General features: G+C 39.5%; 1 protein-coding gene and 2 pseudogenes across 2 annotated transcripts in view; 2 read left to right on the top strand and 1 right to left on the bottom strand.

The window, feature by feature from the left end:
* LOC137994732 (putative nuclease HARBI1) overlaps positions 1-13,000 on the top strand; it is a 67,690-nt gene that overhangs the window by 15,801 nt on the left and 38,889 nt on the right. Inside the window, exons 1-2 of one of the 2 annotated variants that reach the window (XM_068840330.1) lie at positions 763-858; positions 2,033-2,142. The exons of the other annotated variant lie outside the window; for it this stretch is intronic. Of the exons in view, the coding sequence (XP_068696431.1) occupies positions 2,127-2,142 (16 nt within the window). The 5' untranslated portion in view covers positions 763-858; positions 2,033-2,126. Of the gene's footprint in view, positions 1-762; positions 859-2,032; positions 2,143-13,000 lie in introns of those variants that run through there. 2 annotated transcript variants of the gene reach the window in all.
* LOC137994189 (uncharacterized) lies at positions 7,519-8,950 on the top strand (annotated as a pseudogene).
* Positions 9,656-11,465, bottom strand: LOC137994188 (uncharacterized; annotated as a pseudogene).

Raw genomic sequence — 13,000 nt, 5'->3', positions numbered from 1 at the left:
GTATAAAAATCTGGGAGGACACCACCGCCCTGGCGCCCGTTATGCTCTCTCCGGTTGCCGTCCGCGTCTCAAAAACGCGCGTGCTTAAGCTCCCTATTGTAGAATTACGACGGGGCTTTCTCTGTGCTCATTTCTCAGATTAAAAGAATTATTGGAAATGAAAAATGGTTTAACTACGTCGTTACTTTTTTCTTTTTTTTTTGGAAAATACCGAAAATTTAGTCGGTCGGACGACGCTAAACGGAGATAACAAGAGGATGGCCTTATTTTAAAATTAAAAAATGGCTAAAATTGCAGGAGGGAATTTTTATTTTCCATATTTCAGTCAAAAATTGGACCGGGTTTTTTTTTAGTGCATGGACCTAGGAAAAAACCTCTAAGAGGAAAGAAAAAAAAGCAGCACAGCAGCCCCAAAGGATGTCTTTTGTTACCGCTATTGTTTTCTGAAACAAAGGAGCGCGATGCATAATAAAGTAGAGTAAGGATTACGTTTTCTTGCAAACGTTGGCCGTGAAGCACTTATATTTGAACACACTTAACTGATTAGAGTGTAATTTGAAGTGCTAAGTATCTACCCCATACGAACCATGTGAGCGTTAGCCCTACTGATGAAAATGGGCCCATACAAGGACAGAGTTTTTCTCTGTCCTTGTATGGGCGCATTGCCATCACTACCCGCCGCCATGTTGAAAGCCGAGAAGACCCTGGAAGGAGGTTGGGCTCTGTCCAAGATCCTCTCGGCTCAGCCATCGCTTTGGTTTGATTTTTGCACCGAGAAGGTGTGAAGGCGATGACCTAGTGTAAAAAAGCTGCATTACCGAAACGGAAAAGGGGAGCAAAGCAACGAAATCATATGAGGTAAGGGAATTTTCAAAAATCGAACTCAATAACAGCAGAGTTCGACCTATTGTCGTACAATGTCTTGAATTGATATGGTTTACGGTTCAAGGTTACCTACAGTAGGTCCTCTGTTTGATCCGAAAACGTGAGTTGTGTGTTGTTCATTTACCTCGAAGCTTCAAAGTTCAGCATCACTAAAGGACCGAAAGCCCGCCGCACACAGTGAGAAAAGAGCTGAGCAAACTGCCTCGCGAGGCGGTTGCTCAGCTGTTTCCTCACGTGTGCGAATAGACCAATTCGGCTAACTCAGTGTTGTACCCAATTCAAATCTCTCGTCTCGGGGGTTAAGATTCTTTGTGTGTTGAATTTGCACAATGAAGCATTCACATTTAAATGATATGGAAATTCTTGGAACGAAACGTTTTTATTCCCAGATGTGATGTTAACGGGACACAAAGAAAGAACGGACCACGAGTGATTCCTGCAACCATGCTGTCTTTTTTAAATCTTAAAGTCACGCAATCAGTGCTACATGTATGACTTCGTCACAACAACATTACACCAGAGGATTTGAATTGGGTACAACATTGAGTTAGCCAAAATTGGTATATTGCGGATGAGAAATTCGCCCCGCAAGGATCAAACATGTTTGATATGTTTGGCATTCTCACATGACTTCAGTGATTCAAGACATGGAGCTGGAAAAAATTGAAATTCCACCTTGCCCAACGGGCAAGCAAACCTCGCGACCACTTGCCCGACGGGCTCATCCACTCGGCCAGGTTATTTAATTTATTCATACAAAAGAAAAAGAGACCTAAGCAATGTAAACCCTTTGAATGGAAACTATTAAAAAAGGAAGAGTGGTATGTGCGAGTTCTACAGTTTCATGTTTTCAAGATTACAGTTTTATGTTCTCTCAACCGGTTAAAAGTGAATTGCTGCATTTAGATGTGGATACATCCCAGAGGAGCTAAAACTGACTTCAATAGTCACCTATGTTAATCAGGAGTTACTCTGTGAAGAGTGTGATCTTGTTAGATGTTGTGCCTCTTCAAGCAAGGACTTATTATTAATTTTGTACAAATATGGTTGCATAAACAGTGATTTATAAAATGGAACCAAATTTCAAGTAGAATAAGATCTGCCTCTTCAGTGACTTGTTTTAGATCTAGAGTTATTAAATTTTCAGGTGAAGTACAGTCCGAGTGTGAAATCTGCTTGTCCCAGACACACGGACGAGGGTTTTCTGGAGTGCTGAGGATGGCGTTGGAGAAAAAACTCTGATGCTGCTGATGCCATGTGAGAATGCCATGTAATTTGTAGACCAGTTCATGCTTTGAGTACATCATGGTAATCAGGGCAAGATGGAGAGAAATTCAAAGGTTTGTGTGGAAGTTCATAGCAATGAAAAGTATTCATGATGATTGCAATTTTGGGTTTTTTTATTTTCCAAAACAGAAGATATGCGCCCAAAGGTGCGGCACAATAAGTTGGAGAGAATGGCTATTGTAGAAATTATTTATTAAACAAAGTTTCTGCCATACATTTCCTGTAATTCCAAAGGCACAAAATTACAGAGAATGCATGGAGACAAAAAAGCAATATTTAGGAATTCCAAAGAGTAGTATCAAGTCCAGTTCATCTCAGTTGTGAACTTGAACTTATTTGTTTAGTTTATGAAGGCCCTAGTCTATAAAGGAGAGTCACGTACAGTTATTTATATATGTGGATTTCCTGCTATGTTGCCCTGATTACCCATGATGCACTCAAGAGCATGAACTGAATGCTTGATTGACCAAGCTCAACTTGTTTCTCACAGTAGCTGTACACAGTGAGGAATTGCGAGACCAAAAATATCAAGCATGTTTGATTTTATCCTCATGGCCTTGTGAGGTGAATTTTTCACCAAATTTCCCTGAAAATAATGGAAGATTTCTGCGGCCATTACAGGGATCATTGGCAAACAGATGGAATGATCCGTCAGCTTGGCAAAGTTTGCAATGAGTTAACAGGCGAGGCTCAGCAAGAGGAACCAAGAATCATGGAGTTTGCTCCCCAATTTTATTAACTGTGCCGTGGAAGACCACAATTTGACATAAGAGAAGAGCATTTAGCTCTTCTTCTCAAGGACCACTGACTGGTTGGCTAAACATTTACCGGTAGCCCTGTTGAGCATCGGTCGGTGAGGGAGGTCTTGAGTTCAATTCCGTCGGACCAACACTCAGAGACTTTATAACTGGGAGAAGGTGGTGCTGCCTTTCCTTGTAATGCATCCACAAGTAGTTAGACTTGGAGTCTTCTTGGATAAGGACTATGAAGACCTATAAATTGTAGGTCCCATATCACAAGCCTTGTTCATAAACTCCGACACACTATTCAAAACAGAGCAGGGTACAGAGGTCCCGTGTTGTGTTGTGAGCTTAATTCTCCAGCAAATGTGGCAGGGTTAGTAGCGCTGTTTCAAAAAGGCTTATGTTGTATGAGCCTTGCAAGCAAAACCATGAGTCATAAGTCAAAGGGAACATTGCAGAGTTGTGGAGCATGGAGGATGTTTGTTTCCCTTGTGTCAAATTGTGGTCTTATCAAAATGGGAAGCGAATTCAATTACCTCTGAATCCGTCCTCGCCTGTTAATTAACTCGTTGCAAACCTCACCAGGCTTGGGAATAGATTCATCTGCAGTCAACTCTCTCGTAAGCAAACTCCATCAGAAATTGGAAAAAGAGTCCATTAGTACATGTAAAGCTTTCGCTATAGAGAATTATTCCCATAACATGACAATTCAAAATACATGTTGGACTCTTGTTCATGTCAACGAACAGACAGCATGCTTTCCCACAGACAAATGTAGATTGCTCTATCAAAGGTCTTATTTTTGTTTGTATTGCAAATTAAAGACAACTTTCATTGCCAAGAGTCAATTAAAATGAATAATACATGGAGTGTCCACTTAAGAGAATGTAAACAAAAGAAAAATCCAATTTTAATTTCAAGTGTCCTTGACCGTTTACGATATAGTGCCTGCTTACCGGAATGTGTAAATACAGAGTTTGACTGGAAGGTATAATGAGGAATGAAAAAAATTGTCTGTTAGTAGAGCTGTCGTTAGCGGAGGGTTGACTGTCTTTGCCAATGTTAGCTGTGACGGGCGCAGAAATCTTCCATTGTTTGCTTTCTCATAATGCATTGGATCTACATGAAACGCTTCAGAGAAGAGTGGAATTCCCAGAAACATCCCAAAACTATTAATCCATCAACCTTCATGGGATCTGTCAAGTTTTTCCCGGGCAGTAAGTATCTGATTCACTGCGTTATGAATTTTCCACCCCGGTTTTCCTTTCGAAAGGTAAAATCACTCATGCATGTTGGAAGGTGAAAAGTAAAACATGCATAAAATGATCAAACAGAGATAAAATGGTAAGACTTGCATGTTGAATGATGAACAACAGGCTCTAAGTAGCCTATACTCATGCACAAGTATTTGTACCTTTGTTGACAGTTTAATGATAATGATAATAATAATAATAATAATAATAATAATAATAATAATAATAATAATGATAATATAATAATCTCATAAGAAACTGTAGCAAACACTGCTAAAGAGTGCTCAATACATGTTTGTGTAGAGCGGTGTATAGAATTAAATGACTAAATGAAAATACACAAGATTCCCTGCGACTCTGAGTTTCGTGCGTATGCACTCATCAGGCAGATTTAATGAAGAACAGACTTATTAGCTAGCCTATATATACATATTTACGATGAGTAGAACAATGGGGTCCTGATTACAATGGGTGAGAAGGGCGGAACTGGGGGTGTGGTGTAAGACTGGCTGAGCTAAAACAAGCGCAATACAATAGCTATTGTGTAGGACAAAATATCCACTCTTGAAAAATCACTGAAGCAGTTATCAACCGAAGTATCAAAAGTTTCGATGGCCATTGATCAGGTCCAAGAGTATAGCTATTCCTACAATATCAAACTTGTTGGCGTCCCCGAGTTGGAACCACTCAAAAATGCCTTCAAGACCTCGCAGCTTTGCTCAAAAATCTTCAATGCAATTGGAGTAGATGTCAAACCGTATGACATCGACATAGCCCACAGGATTACGCCACGCCATGCTACCGAACGACGACCCAAACCTATAATTTGCAAATTTACACGAAGGCTTATTCGCGAGCAAGTTATGGCACGTCGTAGGGAAATTAGAAATGTAAACCCAACGAGTATCGGTCTACAGGAAGATGTCTCTCTGGATCAAGTTGGTATCTTCGACCATTTGACGCCGCGTCTTCAAAGCTTGCTTGCAGATGCAAAGAAATTTAAAGAGAGGTGTAATTATGCATTTTGCTGGGCCAAAAATTCGATTGTATGGCTGAGAAAAGCGAGGGATCTCGACCCATCGCAATCAAGAGTTCAAGGGATTTAGATAATCTTATGTCCCGTGAGCAGTCATCAAGTTAAGGAAACATAAGTCAAGTAGCAATACAACCAACTAAGGTAAACAAAGCTCTCTTACAAGAGCTTCCGTACTATTCATGTGATATTATTCCTTCTCACGGTCAGTTTAATAATAGTTTAAACACAAGTCTCCCTACCAAGAAATATCTTGAGCGTTTACCAAGCTTTAATGAATTAGATATATTTACTCTAAACAGTTTTCCCGATAGAAGGTCTGATTTTGATCCCTATACCACAGCTATCAGCTGTAGATACTTTTCTCCCCATAGTTTCTGTCATTTTAAAAGACAATTCCAGATTTCGTCTAATTCAACCGATGGACTTTCATTTTTTCATACCAATATTAGAAGCCTGAAAAGTAATTTAGAAAAATTTCAAACCCATTTACTAGAAGAACTTGATTTTCATTTTAACATAATTGGAATCACAGAAACTAGAATAAGAAATGAGCTTGGAGATTTGGATTTTAATCCCATGATACCTAATTATAACTTTGAGTATGTGCCGACGCCCCTTTCAGCTGGAGGTGTTGGCATATACATTGATCAAAGATTCAAATATACAGTTATTGAAAAAACCTCTAATGAAGCTTATCAGGCTCTCTGGGTTGAGTTGCATTTGCCAACAAAAGCAAATATGATTTGTGGTGTAGTCTATAGACAGCACAATTCACCAGAACATTTTCAAGAATATTTTGATGAAACAATTGAAAAACTTAGTGCCTCTGGGAAGAAAATTATCTTCATGGGTGATACTAATTTAAACCTTCTCCGTTTTCATTCCTGTAAATATGCTCAAAACTTTATTCTCTCCCTGCAAAGCTTTAACTTAATGCCAACAATCGATAAACCAACAAGAGTGTATAATAATTCTTATTCACTTATTGACAATATCTTTATAAGTAATCTTGAAGATTATAAAACCAGTGGCAACATAATTTCCGATCTAACCGATCACTTCTCACAATTTTGTTTTCTTCACTCGGATAAAACTATTTTCAAGCATGATTGTCACAAAAATTTAGCACGGGATTATTCAAGCTATTCTGAAACAGAATTTCTACACGACCTTTCCCAACTTGACTTGATCCAAGCAGTCTCAAAAAATGGTGTTGCTGTCTTTGAGTTGCCAGATGTATTTTGATAATTCAGTGCTATTAGAAAAATTCCTGTGGGTGAATGTTGACTTTTGTTGAGTGTATCTTTGTTTAAAAGTTCCTTCAGTCAATCCAATGTAGTTCTTGGTAGTGGTTTGATTGGCTGTCGTAGAAGTTATTTGTGCATTATAGATCAGGCTGGTGGTTAAGCATTTATTGTCGAGAGGGCAATTTTGTTGGGATCTGCAGTTACATAGTTTGACGCTATTGTCGTTGATGTTGTTATTTGATAAGATCTTCTTGTTATGCTTGTTTATTATGGCTCCCATATTCTCCATACAGCTGTAACTTACTTTGATGTTGTTCATGCTGAAAAGGGTGTGATACTTGTGTTGTTGAGGGAAGTGTTTAGATACGAGCTTAAGGAAAGATTTATTCTAACAGCTCAATCCGTAGGACGGCAACTCACAAAGTTTGAACGGATGGTTAGGTGCAGTCAAGATGCGATGATATGGGCACGACCAGGGTTCTTGCTAAGTTTTTGCACAGGAGGTAAAAAACCAAAAATAGCAGGTAACTTTGTTACCTGCCCCTGCATGGGCTGGCGAGCTTAAGTCTTAACTTGACGTTCGTATCGATCCCTGTCACATGCCAGCGGCAGCTAAATTAATTTAATACTCAGCAAAAGGAAAGTAGGTTATGCTATTTCATTGATTTTCACTCACCACCGCTTTTCTGATGCTTTGGTTGAAAACTAAACTCCCAAAGACCTTTCTGTCGTTTTCCACGCATGGGTGCCATGTTATAAACGTTTAATAATGGTTATGGGGGGTTTCCCCTGGCCGCGGGAGGAATGGGAAGGAAACATGGCGGACATCGTTTCAAGGGATGAGTTGGCAAAATCAAGCTGGATTGCTTTAACAAATGGTATATTTTCGAGGCGATAACATGTGCCAGATATCTTCACAGGATTGGTTGGAGGGGGAAGCAATATTTTCCCAGAAACGAAATGTAATTTCACCTTTGAACAGACGAACATTCCTTGGATAATTTCGGTAAATACTTCATTGAAACAGCCGGTAACAATTAGGGCCTGTTTACATGGAGGTGGGGGACCCCAGGTAGGTGAGGTAACCCGCCTAGCCGTGGTCGAAAAATGGCCCGCGTTTACATGCAAACTTGTAACCCCGGGGTCCTGGGGTGACGTTACCAGACATTGTTGCGTGGTCGCTAGGCATGTAAACAAAGATAATGGCGGACGAACGACGCATTTTGGCGGTCAGTGTTCTTTTCTGTTTATTATCTGCTCTCGCTGCAGCATTTCAATGCTGCGGCTTTTTACTGTCACTTTTGATGATACAAAGCTTCCGCCAAAGGCAGTTAACTGCTCAGGCAACGCAACAATACAATGCTAGTGTTGCACGACTTCTACGCATCCGAAGAAGAATTAACCGTCGAGGTAGAATGTGGAGAAGTTCGGGGAGGACAGAACAGTGGTGGCTCAACTTGTTCAATGGAATTTTGCCAGAAAGGGAGTGGAAGAAGAACTTAAGGATGAATCGTGCGGTTTTTATGTCCATAGCAGACGAATTGCGACCCTTTCTTCAACCTGGTAGGAGTCCAAGAGGACTTGATGTGTTGTCAGTGGAAAAGCAACTTGCCATTACCCTATACTTTTTGAAGGATCAAGGCTCTCTCACGATGACAGCAAATGCATTTGGAGTTGCGCATTGCACAGTCTCCGTAGTTGTTCGAAAAGTATGCAACATTATTACTGATGTTTTAGGTCCAAGATACATAAAATTGCCCAATACCGTTCAAGAAATGAAGGAACTTATTGATGGCATGGAAAATAAATATGGTTTTCCACAGGCCTTTGGATGCGTAGATGGTACACATATTCCCATTGCACAACCAAGCGAGAATCCTCATGACTATTTTAGTTATAAACTGAAATACACCTTGAATGTTCAAGGAGTTTGTGACTGGAAAGGGCTATTTTTAGACGTCGATGTGAAATGGCCAGGGAGTGTGCATGATGGAAGAGTCTTTGGTAATTCGAGAATAAACAGACTTAAGAGAGGAAAGACTTCCTATGTGTTATAAAGAAATTTTACCAGGCTACGAAAACATACCTGTTACATTGTTGGGGGATCCTGCTTACCCCCTACTTCCACACTGCATGAAGGAATTCCCCAATACTTGCACAAATGAAGAGGTTATCTTTAATAACATGCTTAGGAGTGCTAGAAACCCAATAGAGTGTGCCTATGGCCGTCTTAAAGCAAGATGGCAAATCTTAAACAAAAGAAATGACATGGGATTGAATGTTATCCCCAGCATTATTTATGCCTGTTTTGTACTTCACAACATTTGTGAGTTGCAGGGCATGAATGTAGAGGATGATGTTGTTGCACAGCAAATGGCACGTGATAGACTGGCACAACCTGAAAATGCACCAGACCGGTTATATTCTTTCAACACTGCTGAGGGAGCTTATGTGAGAAACATAATCACATCCTTCTACAAGGAACACATTCCTCACTGATTTGTTTATTTAGCTTATACTGCTATCTAAAATAAACAGATTCCTTTCTGAGTGAATGTAGTCATAATCACATAAAACTTGTGAGGTTTTAATAACAGAACAGCAAGCTAACTAGTGGAATCAAGATCGTTCCACTTAAACTAAAACATAATCCTTTGGGTGTAGATGGTACACATATTCCCATTGTACAACCATAGAGTTGTAACTCTGTTCCTTTTTTTTATACTTGAAAGCACAGTTTTATAGGAACTCACTCCACCTGTCTATTATAGAAATCAGTTGTAGTGTTTGTTTTGTTATTTCATTAATTTCCTGGTGGTATTGTCTAATTAAATAATTTCTTTTGTTCTTGTTCCAGAGGCAAACTCGATAGTTTTCATGGCTGTTTAGTTCATTGTGTTGTTATTTTACTTGGATTTAATAAACTGTTAAAATATACTCGAACAAATGCAAGTTGTCTGGATTTATCTTGTTGTTGCTTTATAGAACAGCTTAACTAGCCCAAATGTTGGAGTTATAACACCTTGCAATTAAAGATGCATTTAAATAACATTTAAACGCTTAAATAATAATGTTTACATTCCTCATATATATTAATATGAATATGTACTGGAAATCATATAGATTAAATATCAAATCTTTAAAGGGACCTGTAACACAACAAATGTCTTTTTGTTCATCTAGGATATCACTGTTATGTAATCATCAGAGCTGAAAGCTTTCATCTTCTAATAGTGTACGAGTAGGCCCTAGAATTGGTCCTTGCTCATTGATGGACTGCATCACTTCCTCACTACCAATTCTGCTGAACTGGGAGGGTACAGAACGTCTGGTTAATGGGGTACAATAATTGTTGTTGCCATATGAAGGTGGGGATGCAAAGCCACTGTATGTATTGAAATGTGGGTGGGAAACTTGAGGAACATTATTCTGGGGTTGACCAGAGAGAGCCATTGCCAACATTTGCATCCCACTGGCAATTCCATCTCCAAGAGATGTTAAACACATGGTCATCTTTGATATGGACTCTTCCAATGTCTTGTTTGATTGTTGAAATGACTCCATCATTTCTTTCTTCATGAGAAGATCTTCTTTAGCAGTATTCATCAACAGCTGGTCTCGTTGCGCCTGGGACAGTGTTTTCTCCATATGCCTTCTCTTATTGTCAACCAACTTGGGGATGTTGGAGAGAGAGACACCTTTACTTTTTTTCTGACCTGGGGATAGTACTGGGGTTTCTGCAGATAGGCTTTCACTGGAGGAATCAGTTGACTCTACAGTTGATGCATCTACAATTTGTAAAATTGAATAATTGGAGGTAAAAGAACTGTCTTACAGAATAATTATTTCTTCTTTCTAAAATAATAGTCATTTCCATCACTTGCCATAAATCAACAAAAGTATGAACAGGCCTCTTGCCTCAGTTGTGATCAACAGCCAATAACTCTTCATAATATCCATTCAACATGCAGCACTCACTCAGGCAATGAATATCATGGGAATCATTACTAATGATAGAAAATTTGTTTTCATCTTTCAAAATAGTACCCCAAGTAGAACAATAAGAGAAGATGACTGTTAAATTTGTATGTTGATATTGGAGATTCAAAGGTTAAAATCTGTTTTTATATGGCCATGGGGTTTAGGACTCCTTTAAAAATTATCATTTGGCCTTTTAGCCATATATTGTAATAAATAGATAGATAAATAAATAAATAAATGAATAAATATAAAAATGAAGATTTAACTTTTTTAATAACACTAACCTTCTAGCGTTTCATTATGTATTTCCGAGCTGATGTCTGTTCCTAATGTGTCTGCATCAATTCCAAAGGAAAGGGACGTGGTAGCTGGCGAGCCACCCCATATTTCAGACAACAGATCGAAATTTTCTTGAACAATTTTCCCACTACCACTTCTTGTTCCCTTGTTCACTGCTGTGCGGAAATCTTGCCTCACGTTTCGAATCTTTTCTTTCACTCTATCGTACCCTTTTTTTAAATGAGTTCTTTCACTATCTCTGTGGTTTTTTGAAGGCTTCGTATTCTTTCTCACTCATTTCTTTGAGCGGTTTTATAGGCTCAGTAACAACCTCGGGACCAAATTCTTCTGGAAAATCGGCAGCCATACACCGACGTATCTCCGTATACATAGAGGCCAGGTCGGCCTCGAAATCGATTCCATTAAAGTCGCACTTCGTTTTGAAGTCTTTTAGGTATCTCAAAAGAAGTTCAACTTGATCAGCGCTCCATGCCTTGTTTTTAGGGTTCTTCTTGGTTTTCTTAGGGGCTGTTGACTGTTCTTTGTTCTCAGAGGCTTTTCTCTTGCCTTGCGCTGCTTGTGCTATCGACGGCCGACTAGGCAAAGTAAAGTTGTTGACAGTGGATGTGTGGGACTCCATCGGATCTTCTTCACTCACAATCCCAGAATATGCTTGATTTTCTTCGCTCTGTTGCACGTTATCCAGATGAAGCCGGCGAAAAAGCTCGCCGGGTTTGTAAGCGTGGGCGGCCATATTGTTCTGCTTCAAATTTTGGCGCGCTTTGGCGCGCATGAACACGACCCCGGCGAGGCGGGTTACCCCACCTTGAGTCGTTTACATGGCAAAATGCGACCCTGGCTGACAGGGTTACCCTACCTGGCAGACCGGGCAACCCGCCTAGGCGGGTTACCCCACCTATCATGTAAACATGATCAAATAAAAATGAGAGATTATATGGAGAGGCAGGTTACCCCACCTAGGCGGGTTACCTCACCTACCTGGGGTCCCCCACCTCCATGTAAACAGGCCCTTACTTGAACAGCCGGTAAAAATAACCGGTTACCGGCTCTTAACAAGAACCCTGACGACCATGCACATCCAAGGGAAAATGACACATCTTAAGGGCTAAACTTTCAAAAGTTTTTTGTCTCGTGTAGATTCACGTCCGAAAAAGCACGCTTCGCTCACCAAAACATTTTCTCATGGGATTCTCATGAGGTGGAATTGTGGCAAGTCTACTTAAGGGCTTGAAACATGAGAGGGATGGTTGATTTCTTCAAACACGCACTGTATATTTTTTCATGCAAAATGGACTGATATTCCAAGTATATATAAATTTTAAGACTCTAATACTTCCTATTAAGTCTTTCTATTAATTTTTCTGACACAACAATACGTTTTTCAGCAGCTATTAAATTTTTTGAATAATCCCCTACCCCCTGCCCCACATAAAAGTTACAGTCATGTATGTAAGTGTATGCAAGCATAAATTTCCATGCATTGATGTGACACCAAAAACAACGAGAAACGCACTGCATTTTATACCTCATGTGCTTAGCTGCGCATGAGTAATGAGCAGTAGCACTTCCGAGAGTAATGTCGCAAAGCGAAACTTGAATGTAGAATTGTGAAACTTGAATGCAGAATTGTGAATTTGCATGTTGAAATGTGAAACTCGAATGTTGAATCGCTAAGACTAACGATGAAATGTGAAACAAACATAAAATGCAAAAGTTGAATTTTGGTGTGGATATAACACCATAGACAGTGTTGTCAGCATTTTCAAATGACTGAAATGCGGCTTGAATTTTTCTCTCCTTGAAACGGTTGGTTTATTCTATAGTTAGTTAACACAGTGTATTAAATTCTCTACTCTATAAAAGGACTCAGTTTAAGTTCACACAGGATAACTTCCTTCACCTTCAAAGACTTTGTCAGCATATTTTGTTGACTTTCTTGCACTTTCCGGAACAGCATTTGCAACCACCTTTCTAATGTCAGGGAACTAGACTCCAGAGTTTGTTTTTCTTCCATGTAAAATGCTGGCTAACAAGCTTTATCAGGTAGATACAAGTCATGTAAGTTAATGGCAGTGTCTCGGCATCTGGTATAGTTTGTTGTTCAATAGCTCTCAAATACATGGCATTTCCTTTTAACAGTATCTCATCCATTTATTGCTGAATCAATACGCAAGTCTACTGACCAGAGAAAATTTGGTTGTGGCATTTTTGTTGATTTGAGGAAGGCTTTTGACACTGTAAACCACTCAATATTACTAAACAAGCTAG

This window comes from Montipora foliosa, chromosome 3, assembly GCF_036669935.1.
Source record: "Montipora foliosa isolate CH-2021 chromosome 3, ASM3666993v2, whole genome shotgun sequence".
Taxonomy (NCBI): domain Eukaryota; kingdom Metazoa; phylum Cnidaria; class Anthozoa; order Scleractinia; family Acroporidae; genus Montipora; species Montipora foliosa.
Note: the sequence above shows the minus strand (reverse complement) of the source record. Positions and strands in the feature narration are given on the sequence as shown.